The sequence below is a fragment of the Rhopilema esculentum genome, chromosome 3, assembly GCF_057945365.1.
Source record: "Rhopilema esculentum isolate cy_ngs chromosome 3, ASM5794536v1, whole genome shotgun sequence".
In the NCBI taxonomy this organism is placed as follows: domain Eukaryota; kingdom Metazoa; phylum Cnidaria; class Scyphozoa; order Rhizostomeae; family Rhizostomatidae; genus Rhopilema; species Rhopilema esculentum.
The window spans coordinates 3,732,433-3,753,359 of NC_142817.1; the positions used below are offsets into that span (position 1 = coordinate 3,732,433).

The following is a 20,927-nucleotide window of genomic DNA, read 5'->3' on the forward strand; positions in this document are numbered from 1 at the left end:
AATAAGCCCCCCCCCTCGAATAAGCCCCCGCTGCTACTGTAAATTCTCGAATTGGACCCCTCCATTTGATGATTTTCGCGATCTGAGGTTGCCTATGGCGTTTTATTGAATTACAACAACAAATTCATACTTTTGGTAGTAATTAGTTAAATGCTCATAAATAAATTCCTACTAGAATAAACGAGGTCTTTTAATAATGTCTTCTTAATGTCTTCAATAATTTTACAAGCCCCCCCTCGTATAAGCCCCCCCTTGAATAACCCCCATTCAAAAATTTCAAAAATAAATAAGCTCCCAAGGGGGCTAATTCGTGGATTTGCGGTATTAGTTTGAGAGGTAATCATGGCGCAAGAGACAAAGGAATGTTATATATATATACAATTTATGCTTAGGGGATTGTCTTTTAAAGCAGGCATCCGCCGTGGATTCCTGACCCGTAAAAAGGCCAAGTCCTTTCCCTCTGAATTTCCCGGTGCATATCCATGACTTGATAGAGAACAGTCATTTCAATTCATCCATATTGTCAAATCTCTGTTGAACCGGGACCAAGGCAGGCACTTATGACGTCACATGAGCTTCCCAGTATCTTATTCGGGAAGGTGATTACGCATGCGTTCTTGTGAATGGGAAGAGGGACAGCATCATGGCTGCCAAAGACGGGCATCTATCATACATTGTGCATCAGTGGTCAAGTTTTTCTGCAAATTACAATCCAAAGTAGGTTACTTTAGAAATACTTTTCCGTAATTGTGCGTTTTCTATCTTAGATTGTGGAGGGGAGGCCCTCTTTAGTCTTGCTAGTACAAATCATTAATTTTCTGAGGGGTGTAAAACCTAGCACGCAAGTAATTTACTTCCTTACAAATCAAATAGAAAAAAGCCAAATCAAAACCTTTTTTCAGCAAAAAATCAATTAACTACAAGAAACTTCATTTTAGGTGTTAAGATACAATCATTAATAACAATAAAGATTCCATTACAAGGAACAACATAAGATATTATATAGGATCAGATGATGGACCATGGAAAAAAAATCTTGAAGCAGCTATCAGAACCATGTTCCCAATTTGACGTGAAATGACAATAATTTAATATTAGTTTTTAAGTTGGGGTCCCAACAATGTTTTTAGGTGGTAGGGCATTTTCTGGCGCTAATGCAGTTTTGCACTTCTTGGACACTGATCCTTGCCCAAACCCTATCCTTATGTATGGAACCACACGCTGAGAGGTGCGAAACTGCAATAGCCCCCATTTTCTTATAAAATGTCTTTGATATTCTTGTCACGTTATCATTGGCGTAGAAACAATGGGGGATGGAAGGGCTGCAACCCCCTTATCAAGCGAGTATTATCGCTTTTGAAGCTCCCTTTCTAGCAGCTCTATCTTAATGAGGCAGTAATATGGCAACATCATTTTTCCCCCTAAATGTGTAGCATCTGCCACACCCATGCACATCAAATTGATAGTGACATGTTTCTGGGTTGATGGATCAAATTTGCATGTTTTACTGGTCTCAGCTATTTTTCTTTTACTTTTATAAATAGACACCCATGACCATTACTAGTTATTATGCTCATTGGGGTTGCTCATGTCCAATTGCTGACAAAGTTTGTGAGCCATTCATGATTTATCAAAAAGTCTGAGATTTGCTGAAGAAGCATTCCTTTACAGGAGCACCATGGGTCATTCCTCAATTTAGTGAATGCGTCTCTCCTTCTTCACTTGCACTTCAAGGATATGTTTAATGTCTTTATAGCTTTATTTGCTAATTTCAAAAATAAGTTTGGATTAAACAGTTACCAAAGCTGGTCATTACTATCTAATATTTATTACTGTCTCTTAAGAGGGTATTGTTTTTTCTTTTGTACATTTTTCTTGAAACAAAGGGGTTAAGTGCTTGGTTGGAAAATATCCACTCTTTCTCATTTGTATGCATTTTTCGGAATCCAAGCCCATTGCTCAAATCTTCACTTGCACTTCAAGAAATTTTTCCATTCAATCAACAGAATCCAAAGCAGTCTGCTCACAGGTTATTTGCAGCTTGACCACAAAACATAAGCTGCTTTTAGTTATGTGATGTCAAATCCAATTCACTTGTTGTATCACGTTGCTCAGAAGTAACAATATATCACTGTTGCAGAAAATTATTTGGTTAATGTTAGATTATTTGGGCAAGACACTGGAACAAAACTGGAATTGGAGTGTTTGCTAAAAGGTGTCTTTAGATAGATTGTTTCAGGTGGCTCTTGGAGCAAACTGGTTGTGACTAGACAAGGCTCACCAAACCAGTTGCTTGGATTAAGTGGCCCACAGGGGAACAACCTTTTCATTTTTGTAATCATAGCTTACTGGAGTATAAAAAATCTGACTCAGTTATTTATCAGCTCCCATGTTATCAAACTTTCAAGGAACAATAACCTTTTTTGATGTTATCAAAATATTGGAATAATCATATGTTGATCTGTGATATATAAGGGAAACCAGTTTGTCAGTAAATTTTAAAAAAGTTTATTTACTAGGCAATTGTGTAATCAGACTTTCACAGTAGTCAAAATTTTAGGCCTTATATATAATTTTGAATTATTTTTGTGCAGATTGGATTAACACTACTCTTTTGTGTTGTGATTTGCACCATTAGGTCATTATACCTTGTATTTTCTGACCCTTGGAATCTTGGGGATTTAGGGAGTTGGGAATGAGTGAACAAGCAACAGTGTGGTGCTTTAAAAGAGACAATGTTGTGAAGGATTCATTTGTAATTTGGTGGAAGTTTTATCATGTTTTTATTTGCATGTTTTAGACTAACTTGGGTAAGGAAGGAGCTATTCATCATTTCCAGGCACTTAAGTGTGATACTTTCACTAAACCAAAGTTCTGTATCATGCATGTTTTCCAAAGTTCTGTATCATGCTTCTTCTTTCTATGCACAAGAAATGTTAAGCACATGTAGCCAAATTGATGTTAAGTCGACAATTTATTTCCCTATGCAGCAATATTCTTGATGATAAACCACATGATCAGTCTTCAAGATGGTCCTCAGATAGCAACTTCCCTCCTCAGGTTAGACAATTCTATAACGTCTCAAGTAGGATTATTAGCACTTATTAGCACTTTAAAATTCTTTCTAGTGCCTGTTGATGCAGCTCTAAGAATTAGCATCCTATATATCATTAATGGTATCAGATCTTAATTCAATTCTTGCTTAAACACTTGCTTCACCTTCAATTATTAATTTAAAATAAAGTGCAACTTTGCAACCGATCATTACAGTTAAAAGAGACATAGCAATATGTCGAGAACATAATGAATTAGACACAGATAGTAATATTAGACAAAACCTCAATTACATAGTCTAGCAATTAACTAATTACTAAGAAAAGCTATTAACAAGACCATAGAAATGAATTTACATTATACTGGCTGTATGAAACTTTGAAACATGGAAAAATTGATTTGTATTGTTTATGTTATTCTTTTAGTATTTGATTCTGAAATTAACAAAACCTGCAATTGTCACAACAATCACATTTGGTAAATATGAGAAAAGTCATGTCTGCAACTTGAAGAAACTAAAGGTCTATGGCGGATTAAACACTGAGCACATGATTGAAATCATGTCAGGGTGAGATGTTTACTGTTTTTTTCTGTGTTTTTCAGCATTAATCTTTCTTATCTATTATCACTTCTAGTGGAGATGACCCAAATAATCTACCAGATCTTAATTGTAATGATAAAATAGCTGATTTGTCATTTGAATCTTTGAAATTTTTTGAAAGGTTTGTTATCTTTTGAAAATACAATGAGCATCTCAACCCAATTTTCAATTTAGTATGTGGTTAGTAGCTGCTCAGCCAAACAAGATTATTTACTTAATATCTTTCCAATCATATCCCCACTTTCACACGTCATTGAAGAAAGCACACAGAAGCTGAGTTATTTTGCTCAAGTCATCCCTTGCTGCTTTCTTTATTATCCATAAGAAATTCTAAGTACGTGTTGTCATTTAAGGTATCCAATATTCCACTATATGTGCCAAATTATTTTAGACTAATTAGTTTTATACCTTTTTTGTATTTAAGGGGCCTGAAAAATGACAGTCTTAAAGAGACATTCACGCTAAAACACGAGTTAGAAAAGAAGATGTTCCCATGCAAGTTTGTCAAAATTGGTATGAAAATTAAAACCATATTTCTATATGAAGGTTGTCTATAATTTGTTTCGAAAAAGATTTAGAGAAAAAAGTATCATAAAAAATGCTTATAGTGAGCCAGAAGCTAAGAGTGATGTTTTTTCTGTAGTAATTTAAACAGCTAAAGATGCCTTTACTTCCTATTTTGTATAGAATCACTTTCTATTGTTTACTGTCTTAAAACTTTTCCCCCTTTCAAATAAGAGAATAGTGTTCTCATCATTTCAAATAAATCTGAAGAGTATTTTGCAAATTTGCTGTCACAATAGTCTGCCTCTTATTTACAATTTTCCAAATCTCTAGTCACTTGTGATGGTGCAGTTCATTTTTTAAATACTTGCTTTTGCTAAAAAAATTTCTTGTAACATCAAGAAGGTAACAGGCATTGTCTTGACTCTGAATTCTTTTGTTTCAGTACCTCTCATGGCATGGGGCTCTAATTTCAATTTCAGTATTTGGCATGTTTCATTTAAAGGCATCGATGACCCAGAGACAATAAAGCCATGTTTGAAGTGGTACAAAAATGTAGGTGTTTATATTTTTACATTATATGTAGACACATTTTTACTTTATTTATTTATATAACAAGAGATTGAGTAGCGATATGGAAGGGATCAAGGATAGTAGAGGGCTGAAATAAGTATGGTTTAGATATTCTATTTTCTTTCTATTTTCTTTGGTTTAGTTTTATTGTTTTTTTGCTCACTTCAAGAAATGTTTTAAGTTCGCTCTCAAACCGAAAGAATGTTAGGGTGTCAAGAGTACAGAGTGAGAAAAAGAATGTTGCGTTTAACTGTTTGCATGTTTGCATGTTTTTGCCCAGGTGGCATTTAACTAGGGGAGAGGTTGGCGGTCAGCAACTGGTCAATAAAAAGGTCAAGTTAAATGCACCATTCTTCAACTAGCGTTACTTTCGATTCGCATCTGGATTTGAATTTCTGCTTTGAAGAGTGTCGGACTAGTACTTTAGCATGCTATGTTTTGCTTTCCTGTGCTTTCTTCAAATTTGATTTATTAGAAAGAAGCGATGCGAAGTAAACCATAACAAAGGAACTCTTCTTCTTATACATTCCGCTAACTTCTATGCTTGTATGATTAAGATTATTGCAACCAAAGGAGATGGTTTTAAAGAATATGGGTGTGTATTCAACAGTTTAATATGCACTTTTTTATTTCGCTGTATGCAGTTCTTCTTGTAACTCAAAACTTGCTGTCTATAAAAGTACAGGGAAAGGGAAGCAATCAGGCTGTGTCTCAAGCATTTTCGCCAAAAGAACTACATAGATGCATTTGATTCACTTCAAAAGAGGACGAAGATATCTTTAGAGCACCCCATGTTGACAGAGCTCCATGCATATCTAGTAAGTAATACTTTGGGGGCAGTAACAGGGATTAGACTACATAGACAGTCCTGTTATCTAAGAAAACCAAAATTGATAATGAAGCTAACAATAAGCTACTGATCTGCAATAGGATCTTGAAATTCCGTTCATATTTTTTGTTCTTACGTCCCTGAATCTACTTTGGTCGTTAAGCACCGTCATCAAGAACCACGTGCGAAGGGTAATATTCCAGTAGGGTAGCCAGGAAAACGGTAGAAATGAGGTCAGGCGGTAGAAATGAGCTCAAAAGGAGCAGATTAATGAGAATTATGTTTTTGTGTAGTATTTTTAATTTTCACTAAGATTTAGGCTTAATAGTTCTTTCAGGTAGATATCAGCTACGAGCTAGCTGTATAATGGCGACGTATAGCTGTTTTTGAACTAATATATTAATGTATTAATGCTTGGTCTTATTTTATGCTTTTTGAGGTTAAAGATGGAAGATTTGAAGGCACAGAGAGGATTATCGAGCAAGCTGGTGCAGGTATCGTCAGTATTCTATATTTTTGCTGCAAACGGAAATGTAATTCAGTATTTTTAGGTCATAACGCTGATATTAAATATTACAAATCCAGAGCTTCGGCAATTAATTTGTTGCCGTCCTGTAGTGCGAGGGATCTACGAAAAGAGGGAGAGATCTCTCATTCCCATTCAAGATTGCGTTAAGGAAATTAGTGAATATTATTTGAACAACGATATTTTGGTTTTCAGCCCTCTTATAATTAAAGACTCTCAGTACCTCATCCCCCTGTTTCTGACGACCCTAAAAGCTCACATTGAAGTAGATGTACATGAAGTAGATATTGGTATCAAAAGGACCACCAGTCTTTGAAACTGGCTTGTTTATCTTCATTCAGATGGCTTGTTTGATGCCTTCATCGCTCAACAAGAATACGAACCCAAGTGGATACCTATTATTCCTTTAAATGAAGGTAAATTTAGTACATTTCTATCTAAATTCTATACGATTTCATATATTTTGAAATCATAATATCATCCCTCATTAACAGTTTAGAAGACCAAAGCAACTTGTTTGTTGCTTTGAACGAAGCTAAACTTTTTGAATCCTGCGAATTTGCTTGAAAGTTTCTTAGAAGCGCGTTGTTCAAGCATTATCTAAATTGAATCTCGCTAGGACTTTGCCATTCTTCAATATAGGAAGTTCGGCAGTAACTAGAGGTGTTTTGCAGGGATGGTCACCAAAGCATTGATCAAGGACACTGGAGCTTGTTTTGGAGTGGAGGGGCTCTAAACGAGTTTGCCAATACCTATGATAGTTTGCAACTATTATCTTTAATGCCACAATCTTGATGTAATTCTTCTGCTAAAGAGTTGGGCACTGCAGTCCTAAGCCCCCTCCGCTCTGGCTTGAGCGTGCCTGCTCATGAAGTATGGGTATTCAAAACACAAAATGTTTCGGAAAGGAAGCACAACAGTTCTAGACTGTTCTAAACCTTTACTGCAGTTTGGTATATCAAAGCGTCCGCGGTAGAATGGTTCATCTCAAGGCTGAGTTCCCTAGACCGATTTGACTATAAACAAAAATCCCTTTCAAATCATGTATCTGATAATTAATGCCTGTATTTTAGACGGTGAAGAGAGCACACATCGCCCGGGGATGCGTGGGGGCCATCAAATGTGCATCAATGCGGAAGGCTCTGTCATATATTTACTCGGAGGCTGGGATGGTATACATGATCTGTCAGACTTCTGGGCCTATCACTGCAATAGGGGGCAATGGGAATGTCTCTCACTTGAAACTGCGAGCGATGTAAGTCTGTTATTAAAATTTGAAAGGCCATTGGTACAAGAAACCCATTGTAAAAATGTCGCAGTTTTTCTCTGTTGTATCCTCTTGTACACTTGAAAATGGTGTTTCTCAAGAAGAGAATGCACTGAAAGTCACTGAAGCGTCGAGGCATGCTTTTTAAGAAAACCGATACATTTCCTTTTTTTCCAAAAACCTACGAATGCATGTCTGTTTGGATTGGTTGTGGATAGGTTGCGGTATCACGAAATTTATGCATTAGTTTTGCTTCTAATTATTTCTTACTAGCATCGGTAGTACAGAAGTAGAATGACGCTTATAAATTTTAATTCCATATCAATTCGCTGTTGATCTTATTTTGTATCTGCAGGGTGGACCGAGTGCACGATCTTGTCACAAAATATGCCTTGATACGAAACGACACACACTTTACACGCTGGGACGATACCTTGATTCTGAAACGAGAGCGAATGCTGATCTAAAGGTAAACAAGCAAAAATTATTATCTAATGTCCTTGTAAGATTTATTTTATTTTTTTGGATATACTGGTCAGTTTTTGAACCAATCTCATATATAAAGTTGTGCTGGTCAGTGATTGGTATTTAAGCACATTGAGATTTCACGGAAATTTCTTAGGACATCACATACCTTTGTTGATTGGTAAGGAAATGAATTGAATAGGATTTATCTTCTTACTTGATAGTATGCGTGATACTATTAAACTAAACATTTTCACCGGTATTAAAGACATGCACTGAATGACAACGAAGCAATAAAAGTATCAAGGGAATAGACCAAACATTTTTTTGTAACTTTTTTTCGTTCAATATCATTGAAAGTTATTGAAAAACAGCCCATTAATGCTCCTCAGTATTCTCAAAGTTTCACTCAGAATTGTTGTGAATTGTCCTTTATTAACAAATTATAATTTCACTTTGCAATTTCTTCTCAGAAGACTTTCCTTCTATTTGAGTAACATTTCAGTTCTTTTGCTTTCTGATAAGAATTTATTTGAATAAACTCATTCTATCTCAATAACAGAGTGATTTTTACCGTTATGACCTTCAAACTGGCCATTGGGAACGCATCACAGAGGACACAGCCAAGGAAGGTGGCCCACAATTGGTTTTTGATCACCAGGTATCTTTGAAGTGAACATCTTTCATGCTTTTAATAAATCTATAAATTTTAAGAGACCAAATCCTTGTTTTCAGCTTCTATGTAAAGGCTAGCTCTTAAAGCACCCTTAAATTGTCAGGGTTGAGCAACTAAAATAGACTTGTTGCACTTCTGATATTATGAGCGAAGGAAGTGAAACAATTTGTTTCTCCTGTTTTCATTTTGTTAAAATATGAATTTCAATGAAATAGGATTTTTTCAATGGACCTTTAGGTGAAGCTTTAAGAATCAAAAGCTTTAGGTGAAGGGCGATAAGTTATAGTAAGCCGACAAGTATGGTTTTTAAAGTGACACATTTTAGTTCATTTTTTGCAAGGGAGATTTGTGTAATAAGACTATCCAAAAATTATTTTTAAAGATGATAACCCCAAGTAAAAACCACAAGCTTGCTTGAAAAATATAAGTGAAGTGGGTTGGCCTGTTTTCCTTGCTGCTTCACAGTTTCTTCTGCATTAAAATTAGAGAAAGATTTTGGAAGGATGTAATAATTATTTCTTGCCTTATACTGACGTGACTTTATTCAAATTAATGAAAAACAAAACCAATTTCATGATTGATTGATATGCATGGCTTGTAATTAAGTGTCTCGCCAAAACAATATATTTTCCCTAATCTTTTCATCAAATATCAAATTTTTCTAGATGATATTTGACCCTATTACTGACAACATCTTCGTGTTTGGTGGGAGAATTCTCACAAAGTAAGTATGCATTTGGATAAACTTTTGATAAAGCTAGTCATCTGATCTTAAGTTGGCCTAAATTAAAGCTGTTTTTGAAGCACCCGAAAAAAATGAATTTGTAGTTCATACCAATTTCAAGAGTTTTACTTAGGCCTTTCTGCCCCCTAACCTTATTTCTGCTAAAGACTCGAGCCTGTTTCTTGAATAACACTCCGCTCCATATCAATTAGAAAATCACAAAGATTTGATCATCCTTTGAACATTTTTGCAATCCTGCAGCGAGGGTTGAGCAATTCTCGACGTGACTGAGGGCTTTGGTTAGGGTCCCGAATTCAACATTAGACTGAAAATCATGTCGGGCTGCTCAATCAAAAATTCAAATTGTCAGGCCTTGGTTTTACTCGTCAAGCATATCTTAATCTGCATTTTGAAGCATGTAATTTTAATTTGTTTTAGCTCTTCATTAGATGACCGGTCGTTTGAGCCCCAGTTTAGCGGACTATATTCCTATAATATACCAACAAACACATGGAAAAAGCTGAGGTATGTCTATATTGGAAGAACGACTACGTAACTCTATATAGCAGAAACCTTTACTATTGTATAATTAAAAGGTAGCAGTTAAGTTCAGTCAAGTAAATCGTATACACGTAACGGAAGTACATAGAGCACGTGTTCGAAGCCAACAGAATTTTAAGGTAGGATAACTGGTTTCTTTCTTCGCTTCCTTTAGCCGTCTTCTTGTGCTTCTAGTGCGTTCCCATTTCTTGCTCACAGTTTAAGAGGTGGACAAAAGCTAGGGGCTCCAATCATTCACACCTGTGCTCAAACCCACGGCCTTCTGCATAACATTCTAGCCATTTGCCACTTCCCGCCTTACTACGTTAGGGTAAATGGAAAGGTCGCCATCTTTTATGATTATATGCATCTGACATTTTCCCCTGAGAAAGCAGGATTCAGCTGAGAATTGCATTTTCCACTCTAGAGACGACACTAATTCACGTGAGGCAGGTGAAATGAAGTCCAGAATAGGCCATTCCATGTTATTTCACACGGTAAGACTTTCATTCATTGTCGAGTGACTAAAATAAAATTTCATCTCATAGTCTCATATTTTCAGCTTTGTTCTGCACCAAATATGGTTAAAACGCTGTAATTATTTACATCATGCCAAGAGAAATTTAATGGTCGTTTATTTGTAAAGTTGTCTTGCACAAGGTCATTGCGAGAAAACTGGATCACTTGTAACTGACAAAAGTTCAAAACTCTTTTCAAAATAGAAAGTTTCTTCTCAGTTTGTTTGTTTGATGTACTCAAGTAGTCTTTTCTCATCGTATTGATAAAAGCTATTTATGTTGCCTGGTGGTTGCATCAAGCGTGAAACTCGGAGTAGCAACTTAGAACCGTCCTGTTCTATGAATCAAAACGTAAATGGCATCGAGCACTTTATGACAAGCTGGTAAACAGTAATCCTCGTTGATGTTTTCTATCGTTGATTTGACGAAGAACTTTTTTGTTAGATTTTTGTAAGTTTTGCAATATTTCATTAATGATATTATTTTCATCGTAATCTTCTGACATCCCAGTAAATACAGCAATGCTTATTCCTTTCACAGGAAGAACGCTTGCTGTATATTTTTGCCGGGCAGCGAGGAAAAGAATTTCTCAGGTTAGAACGTCAAACAATTTTCATCCTGAAATTGCTGCGATTCCAGTATTGAGATTGATCTCTGTATGACGTATTCATTCACACTGCAAACATTCTAGAAATAGCACTAGCAACGACAATGTTTTTTTGAGACAAAAGCAATTTATTTTCCACTGATTTCTCTGAAAGTGAAAAAGTTTGAAAGTTCAATGCTTATTTTTGAGTAAACAAGCACTGCATGAATATTCTTTGTTTTTGTAGTGATTTCTTTACGTACAGCGTGGATACGGGGGAAGTTCGTAATATTTTGGAAAAAGGGGAAAGCAGGCAGAGTAAGTGCTTAATATCATAGCAATATTAGAGATGTTTTCGTGATTTTAAATCTTTTTAGAAAATGATGTGGCAGACGGTTGATTATTCTTAGCGCAGTTTGGAAAGGGATGTTCACTTTGAGATCTATTAAATGATAGCACGGCTGAAGTGTGTAGTTCAGCAACAAAATATTCTGGAAGGTGCAATACAATACAATACAATACAATACAATACAATACAATACAATACAATACAATACAATACAATACAATACAATACAATGAATATAATATACAGCATAATACAATATAATTTCATGCAATGCAAGCAATTCAATGCAGTACGAGTTCAGTTTGATGTAATACAATGAGTAGAACTCAATTCAATGCCGTAACAATTCCGTTTAATTCAATTCAACAATGCAGGATAATTCAATGTTATGCGAATCAATACGGTGCCAAAAAAGGTGTTTCCTGAAGCAATGTTTTTGAGTTTATAGCTGGTAGCTATTGAGCAATATAACGTGAGGTGTTTTTAAAAAATTTGAACTTTTTTAATTTCAAGACAAATTAAGAATGATTTCCTTTGCAGGGTCCAAATGAGTTCATTTTATATATATTGTTTATGGGATGTAAGATTCTGGTTTTCGTTAATTTCAAATTATTTCATAGTTCCAGCCGCTGGTTTTACACAGAGGTCGACGATTGATTCAGAATTAAACGAAATTTATGTTTTATCGGTAAGATCTCGTACACTTAAGATAATATTTGTGAAGACTAGAAATTGTCAGTTTCTTTTCAGTTATTGAGGTTGTAAGCTTATTTGATTTTTTGGTAATTCGTTCACGTTTCCCATAAGCGTGACTCGATCATTCGTTGTAATAAAGTATTGATGTAAATCATTTTGCTGCTGGATATTCATTTAGTAATCCTTGTCTTATTCAATTGCTGCTATCAACAAAATAAAATCAATTAGGTGTTAACCGCTGTAAAATTTGTCGTTTTGATTACCTCATTTATTCAGTGATGTCAAAGCATCCTAAATTGCCATATCCTCGCCTCCTTAAAAGTCAATGCCACCTTAAATTTCTGTCACCAATCAAATCGTTGCTAAATTAATTCCCCGCAATCGCCTTAAATCCCTGTTACCACCTTTAGTGCCTGCCGCCACCTGAAATCCCTCCCCCTCTTTCTGTTTCTTTTCGTTTGCTTGATATTGTAGCATCTTCCTTTCCGATATATCTTCTGATTCTTATAGTTGTTTCTACTTCAGGGTTTAAGCAAAGATAAGGAAAAAAGGGAAGAAACAGTACGAAACTCTTTTTGGGTGCACGATATTAAACGAGGGAAATGGTAAGAAATTTTTTAAGCTGTTTATCCTGCATTAATGTTCAGTTTTTCTTCATGACAGTTCAGGTATTTAGTTTAATGAACATTCTTTTATTTCTTTTTTGTCACTTTCTGTCTTTGGCAGAAAAAATTAGCAATTCGAACATTTCCTTCATACCCTTTTCAATTTCTTGAAAAAAACGTGAATTTGAATGCGGGAATGTTTAATCCCTGTTTTATTTGTTACCTTCTGTTAGCACATTTTCGAGTTATATGTCATTGTATGTAAGTAAGTAAATGTAAGTAATCTTTCTGAAACATTTACTGTAATTTAAGTTTTTTGTAGCACATTTCCAGGAGAGACACCCCTAGTCGGTTTATTTGAACCTCTACATAACTGACTTCCATACTCCCTTAAGTGTCTCCCCTAGTTCCATTAAAGGATTTTACTAAGCTTAAATACTGGCAACATTGCAAAGTGATTAAGTCCATTTTTATTCTTTTTCAGGTTCTGCGTTTATCAGAACGAAAACATGGGACAACATTATTGGACAAAGATGCAATATGTTGAACCTTGTCCACGTTTCGCACATCAACTTGTCTATGATTCCGTTAACAAAGTAAATATTTTTCACTATATTCGCTTCGTGATGTACCTTTTCTGCTTTATTTCTACAACACCTTTCCGATCGCCTTTTCTCTTTCAGATTTCTTTTTCCAACTCTTTTCACTAATGAAAATATTTAACAAGACTCTTTATATGTTAGAAGTTTATTTCTTTCAAAGTCATGGTAAAGTTGTATTGGATTTATGCTTGTATGAGCAATACACAAAGTAAACCCATATTGAATTTGCTAGAAGACTTAAGCATGATAACAGATGGCAGTACTGATAGGGAAGCCGGCTTTGGGGGCAGCCCCTGTTCCCAAATGGGACTCTTCTCCATTGCCACTCGTTCAGTCATTGTTAAGTTCTTAACAGTCACTAAGATTCATTTTTCTCAACTTTAATAGATTATTTCTTTCATTTTCTTTTTCGATGATAGACACACTACTTGTTTGGTGGTAATCCTGGAAAGTCTAGTCTTCCAAAAATGCGACTGGATGACTTTTGGATGTTGAAAGTAGGTTATTCCAAAGATAATTTTATAATAGCATGTTGGAAAGTATGTTGAGCATTATTATAGCTTGAGACGTACATGGTTGATAAGGAAAATGCTCCTAGATTTGATATTCAACCCAATTCAAAGCAAGCCACCAGGAAGAAAGTTTGGAGTTGTGCCTTCCTTCCTACTTGCTTTTTTGACCCACATCTGTTTAACATTTAAAGTCTTATTGGATCGTGATTTTCCATGACTAAATCTTCGACGAGTATTTGGCGAAAGATAGTCTTTTGTATGTTCACAATCTTTCTTGCATTTTTCCTTCCCGTCCTCAAAAAGTTTCTTTGTAGTTTTTTCGTATGGCCTTTTAAAAAGCTTTTGTATCATGGTTGTGATGTCCTAAATGACAAATTGAAATAAAATAAAACTGGTAAAACTGTGATTGTATTTATGTCATATAGGATCGCAATTTTAAGCAAATTGTCTATTTTGTTTATTTTGCTAGCTTCAAAGGCCTAACCTCGATTATCTGGTTCGACGCTGCAAGTTTATGATAAGAAAACACAGGTATTAGACTTTTATGTAGAGACATGCAGGGAGAATGACTCTGTAAAAGTAAATGACGGACATTAAAGAACCACATACACTCGTTAATATATATAGTATCAATTCTTCTGGTTTCATTAATTTTGCCTACCGTAGTAAAGCATTTCATTGGAGGTCATCTTTCACGACAATCTTTCTTATATTAGTTATTTACAGTCTATTAATTTTTTTAGTTCATTGTAGTACAGCCGTATTGTTTTCATATTATGAACCTTTACTGACTGTCCCTTTTTGGGGGCGTCTTCAATTTCCTTACATTCACGATCATAGTTATCTATTTATGTTGTATGACATGGTTGTATATGCTGATATAATTTTGCATACGATGGCAATTACCAATCCCTCTAAGCATCTTCTCTCTAATTTCCAGGTATCGGGAGTTAACCCAGCAAAACAAAATAAAAGCATTGTCATACCTACAGGTATAGATATTATAATGTTCAGGTAATCTATGAAATGCCATCAGTCTTCAATGGGTAATTAATTATTGCCTGTGTCCAAGAACCCTTCAGTCCAACATACACACGTCTCCTCTTGTGCGCCTTTTTACTGTTTTCTTTTTTTGTTAATTTATTCAAGATATGATGATAAAGATACAGTTTTCTAAGTGTTAAAAACTTCAAAATTGCAGAAAAAATAATGTGAAATATAACTGAGAATAAAATTCAGCTTAATGGCCAAAAGTAAAATACACAGACTTACAGCTTCGTACCATCTTTACTGTCGAATTTAGCCTTATATATGGAATATTGATATAAAGTAATTGGGCCTAGCAACTGCTTGATCCCCACCATGCAATGCCTCTCTGACCCAGCCGACATATCGTCTCCAGTTTTTTTCAAGCACTTCTATTATTTTGATACTTCCTTTACACCGCTGCGTGATCATGATTAAATAAACACCGATCTTTTTTGAGAGATTTTGCTTCTTTTTAGACCGAGGTCTCGGAACTAGTTGATCACACGGATACAGCAGAGAGAATGGAGGTTTGTTTGTTTTTGCGTGCAGACAGGCAGTTTTTCCGTACAAGTCGCATGTAGCTCGGGAAAACCAATCAACTTACAAATAGCTTGGTCTAAACCAATCAACGTGCAAGAGGCTCGAGCAAAGCCAATCAACGTACAAGTAGCTTGGTCTGAACCAATCAAATTACAGAATAGCTGAATTCATGCCTGCATTAAATCGGCAGTTTTAGCGATTACTCATGCAATTACGATCTATATGCATATAATGCTTTTAATGTTTTTCAAAAAGCTATTCAAGTTTCATTGGTAAAATGTTTGAAGCCTCTAATGTTTTTATCCCTATTATCGATCAAAATATATCAGAATATGTCCACAGAATGATTCACAATCAACTTGCTTTAAAGCCTTCGATATTTTAAAGAAATGCTAATAGTGGTATATTTAAAGTCTATTAAAAAGAATTACTTTGAAACTTGCCCTTCTCGATATTATCAACTCTTCATTCTTTTATTATGTTGTGTAATTATGAAATATTTTACCAGATAACATAGTCCAACAAACAAATTCAGGTGTTAATCGGGTTTATGCAATACACGGCTCTTAGTGATTTAAAATTGTTGGTTTATGTAAACATTCTATTGAGCTTTGAGTCCTTTGTTGAAGTTTTATGATGATGATTATTATTTTGGTTTGCAATTTGTCGTTTATTTGCCTAAATGTTTTTCAATTCAAAGACATTGAATTCAATTTGAATAATTAGGCCTCTGATTAATAGTTGATTAGATCCTTACACCTCCCGCTAATTATCCACTTCAGTTCCCGCTAAAAGCCGCACTTTTTTCCTTGTTTGGCGTCAGACAGCTGTTGTTTTCTGATTTTCAATTAAGTCATCATTGAGAAACGTTTTATCAACATTTCATACACGGTTTCCATAAATCCATGTGGCTTCATTTTTGGTCCAACGCTTCTTGCGTCGCTAGGCAACTGAGCATTACAGCTTTGAAATGCAGGTTGAAATAAAGTGTATTGCTTGCTAAAATCTGCTCCACAAAAATATTGAGAAAGAAATTGAAAAATTGAGATGGATTTTCTTTGTAAACAAAGTCAGTCTGAAAAGAGTAATCGCCACCAAGTCCTTTTATTAGGAATGTTATGTTTATTCCTAAAACATTTTGATAGTGAGAAAGTCTTAGTCACCAATGTTCTCGTAATTTGAGTGAACAACAGAAAGCTAAGATATTTTAGAATTGAGAAGCTATTTGAGTGTGACCTAAGTCTGCATCTGTTTTCATCAGAAGCAAGAGAAGCGCAGCTGTATTTATTTCGAAATATCTACGCCAGTTCTGCTAGGGGACAGTTATTTTATAGCTCTTTTATATTTCTTTTTTAGTTTGAATCGCTCGCCTCTACGTTATTCTCACCAAAAATATCCTCATCTGATTCAAGTGCATCAAGTGACGATGAAGGTGATTTGCTCAACCTTTTCAGTTATAATTATCATGATTATTATTGTCAAAAAACATCATAAGGTCAACAAAATATGGGACAGCCCAAGCTTTATCCTTTGAACGAATTATTTGCCATCCTCTATTGTCTCATACTAAATCTTTTTTGTTAATATTACATGTAACAATTATTAAATATTTATAACAAGCAAACCATTTGCAAAGTACCTTATCTAGTGATTTTTGTATTTGTCACGCTTAAGAATATAAGAGGAAAGTGTTTCTGTATTTTAACTGGTTTACCACGAAGAATTGCTTTGTTCTCGAAAAACCTTGACGAAGCTTGTTTAAGAACGAACCTGATCTTAGCCGAAGTATGCTAAAGTAGGGTGGCCAGTTCATCTACTTTTAGCCTTATGTAACCTCAGTATTGCCACCTAGAACCCTAGTACCACCCTTTCACTACTTAGTGTAAAGAAGATGGGTGTCTAAAGAATAGATTAAGTCATGATTGGAACTAACGATTTGACACCCACTTGGTAAAGGTTAAAAGAGCGCTTTCAACATAGCAAGTTGTTAATTTATAAGTTACTTTGCTTTTCACTGTCTTTCTACTATTGAAGTAAAGTAATGATTGTTCATTTCTACTAATGACATGATTTTTTGTGAATAACTGGATAACCAGCTAAGTTGTGTATTCAAATACTTTATATTTTAACAATGCAACTATCAATGCAATTTAATTTGTAATGTTTACTATGGAAGTATTTAATTTTGCGATCTATCTTCTCATTCATGCAAATTAATAAGCTTACCTACTATCCAAATAGAATAGGTCCTAAAGATACCAAAGAAATTTCAAACATGGAATATTCAGGTTCTGGCAATAATAGTTCGAAGTGAATCCAGATGAGACAGTGATTTCAGAGCCTGTTTTTTTGCAGACGCTTTGATCCAGTTATCAAAAATGTAGATTCAGACTTTTAGATTGAACTATTGAAAGTAGGAGGTTCTATAATAAATATGTTAACCACTTTGTGGCCTTTTGAGAATAAGGCGGCCAGTTATTCAAGACTAGAGTATTTAAGTATAGAATTTCCAGCTCTAACATTCGTGCATTGCGAACTCTTTCGATCTTTTTTGATAAATGATCTTTCCTCGACAGATTTTGAATCTTCCGTCGTTTCTTCTTCTGTACACAAACATCGAGTTGAGGTATTTTGCATTAACAGACGATTTTATCTCTAAGTTTTTAATTGATTTGTTTTTATGCTCAACCTTGAAATGATCTGTATTGCCTGTTTCTTGCACATTTTGCCAATGACCGTTTTCTCGCCCATATTTCAATAGCGTTTATTTTCGTTTTGGGACATACTTGAAACAAGAGCAGTCAAGACAATGCTGCATGCCAGTATTGAAAGATAACCTCACAAGATGCCACAAGTCTCTTTGTTTGCGCCCTTTTTATGTATTTATTCAGAATTCATTATTTCATTTCTTGTTACTTTCAAGAGGGAGTTGCAAATAATTTGTTTGTTGGACTCTGTCGATTCCCTTAAAAAATTGTCGATCAAGCATAAAAGAAAGTCTTTGTTCATTAAAATGTGAATTATTGAAGAGTTAATGCCATACGAAAGCGACGTTTGCATAAATAACTTGCAAAAACCATCTGGAACAGCCAGAATAGAAATGATGTCATAACCAGGGAATTATCTTTCAACATGCTGCTATCAACCGCATTACATGACATAGCAAGTCGAACTTGGAGAGAATAATGTAATATTAATGATATAATATTTCATAGTGCTGTAATGCAATCTTATGATATTTTGCATGGCTGATGGTGAGCCAGATGAATTTAATCATTATTATCTTTCGGTCTATTTTTTTCTCTTCAGCATTTCCTTTATTTCCTTGTAGCTTTTCGATCGTTTGACAGCGTACTTTCCTGAAAATATGGTCCAACCTAAAGGAAACTTAGTAGACCTGATGACTGTATAGGTTTAAAAATTGTCCAGTTAATGTATGGTAGTGATTGTATTGTTTTTTGTGATTGTGCTTTTGTTGAGTTGTCGTTTAATACATTGTACATAAAGCTGTAGAGATATTACATTTGTTAACTGCAATTTTAGAGTGGAACCTTTTGTTACAGAGTGCAGCTTGATAAAGTTTGTTTTATTGAATAACTACTACGCGAACTGTATATTGCGACTAAATTTTGTAGTTTAAGTTCAGTTTTCTCTCTATACATGAAATTCCTTTTTAACTCAAAGCCTGGGGTTAATCGATATTGTAGTTCAGGAGCCATCGCCGGTGTCATGTGACTTCAGTGAAAGTCAAGCGACGTATCAGTGAATTGGTTCCGTGACCACTCGCTCAGTTGAACCAGTTAGTGACAGGCAATCGTAGTGCAAGATAAGGCAAACCTTGGGCATGCTCAGAAGTGCAATGGTTTAGTCGCGCGACAAGAGCGATTCATTTGGCAACCATCACTGATATGAGAGAGGTTAAGGGCAACAAAATATGATAAAGTAAAACTTTTCAAAAATATTTTCCCTTTATGAATGAAAGGATTAGGTAGCTTTCCTCTAAACATTTCTTTTGAAAGTTGTACAGTTATGGTGCTTTTTTGTCCGGTTGAAACGTGGCCACTTGTAAGGCCAATTTTAACCACCCCAGCTGACACGCCCTTCATCGAAATTATCAGAATTCTTGCCCCACCTAAAAATATGCAAGTCACGATTTATACTCTTTATAATTTAATGATACTATGTCGTGTATAAAACCATTTTTTACCAAGCAACCATCCTCACGCTAAAAGACAATATTAGCAACGCATTTTAAATAACTAACGCATTCATATATAATTTTTATTCTCATTTCGACCATAGGAGTTTATTTTTTTTAATATACTTGAATATTGTTGTAATTCCACAAGACTTTATGCCGGCTTAAAAATATAAAGTATATGTCATATTCTATGGTAGCTTTTTCATCTACCAGCTATCGATGAATGAAACTTTGGATGACGTAGGAAAGGCGATTAAGGCTGTTCATGTACTTCGGAAATGGTATATCATTGGCTAGTAAGGTAAACGATATCTGATTTCAAAATGGGTCCGTTCGCACCCCGTTCTCACTCTCCCTTTGCAACAGAATTTTACCTATATTTAGTCACATAGTCACTTTTGTTAAAAATTTGACGGATATGCACCGCAGGATGTTTTATCCAGTGTCTGCCTTTTGAAGTATCATTGCAAAATTAATTTGTATGTTTAGTATTCTCCTCTTACTTGTCCTCCCAAGCAAGTGACTCACCATTGTAACATTATCCCAAGTAAAGTTATCCGAAGTAATAAGCAATATAATTTTTTGAAGCTTCTATTAGTAAATTTAGTTCTTTTAAATCTTATGTAAACCATGGAATCTTAAGTATGCTCTAATAATAAGCCCATTCATTAGCCATACTCTAGAATTGTTCCTTTATATAAAGAGGTGCTTTCTGTAATCCCATTCTAGGATGTTTTAAATGTCAAATTCGGTTCAATGAAATATGATTGAGAAGTTAGACTCGTTGCTTAACATGATTAATTCTTTTTCAAAAATGGGAAAAGAACAATATGGAAGCTTTCTTAATTGTACCAGTTACAAAGGGTGGCCCTTCATCCCAAACTCCTCTTTGTATAATGTCTTGGCCCGGTTAATGTCGCATAAAAAGATCTGGCCTAATCCCAAAAATGATGTGAATTTTCTTTAGCGTAAAACAGTGTTGTTGTTATGTGTTTGGCTGACATGTCTAGTGTCTTTTTCAAACGTTGTTTTGCTGTTTCTTGTATACGTTAGCTTTAAAAAGAAAACCGTGTTGCCTCGGAAATGATTCGCTTTAATGTTTCTTTTGGTGAGCGTAGTCTTTTGTAGATTGCTTTCAAGTGTGTTTGTCTGGATGGAGTAAAATAAACGCAGATGCTAAAGCCATGAAGCGTTCATCTCTTTTTCGTGATCTTCAATGAAGCAACAATGTGATTGTCATATATAGAGGAGGGGGCTAGAAGGTGGAACTACAGCTCTACTTCAGTGAACATTTCCATTTGGTTTTTGTTCTCGAAGTCATAGATCCGAAGGAGCAACACAGCTTGAGGGCTTTTGGATTGAGGATTTTACCACTGCTGAGAAGTAACCAATTTCTAATTCTTGCTGTTTCGTTGATGATTTTTTCGCGACGCTCTTTATCCTTGCATCTCTGTTTTATTTTCTATCAAAAGTATTTAATAAAAACCTATCGCTTGATAATTAGAAACAATTGAAGAAAGTATTGAGATG

General features: G+C 35.0%; 1 protein-coding gene across 2 annotated transcripts; it reads left to right on the forward strand.

Moving 5' to 3' along the window:
- The first annotated feature begins 470 nt into the window (after positions 1-470).
- Positions 471-20,582, forward strand: LOC135692647 (muskelin). Of its 2 annotated transcripts, XM_065210855.2 has the most exons (26): positions 574-717; positions 2,991-3,060; positions 3,480-3,622; positions 4,080-4,168; positions 4,605-4,714; positions 5,413-5,550; positions 6,001-6,055; positions 6,429-6,503; positions 7,161-7,342; positions 7,710-7,823; positions 8,382-8,480; positions 9,161-9,219; positions 9,658-9,744; positions 10,187-10,256; positions 10,818-10,870; positions 11,111-11,181; positions 11,833-11,900; positions 12,434-12,513; positions 12,998-13,109; positions 13,535-13,612; positions 14,097-14,158; positions 14,568-14,619; positions 15,133-15,183; positions 16,553-16,628; positions 17,773-17,822; positions 18,528-20,582. In XM_065210855.2, the coding sequence occupies exons 1-26, from the start codon at positions 644-646 to the stop codon at positions 18,606-18,608; spliced, it is 2,199 nt and encodes a 732-aa protein (XP_065066927.2). In that variant the 5' UTR covers positions 574-643; the 3' UTR covers positions 18,609-20,582. The 2 variants fall into 2 exon arrangements, with proteins under 2 accessions (XP_065066928.2, XP_065066927.2); XM_065210856.2 differs by lacking the exon at positions 2,991-3,060 and having other exon boundaries at positions 471-717.
- The last annotated feature ends 345 nt before the right edge of the window (positions 20,583-20,927 follow it).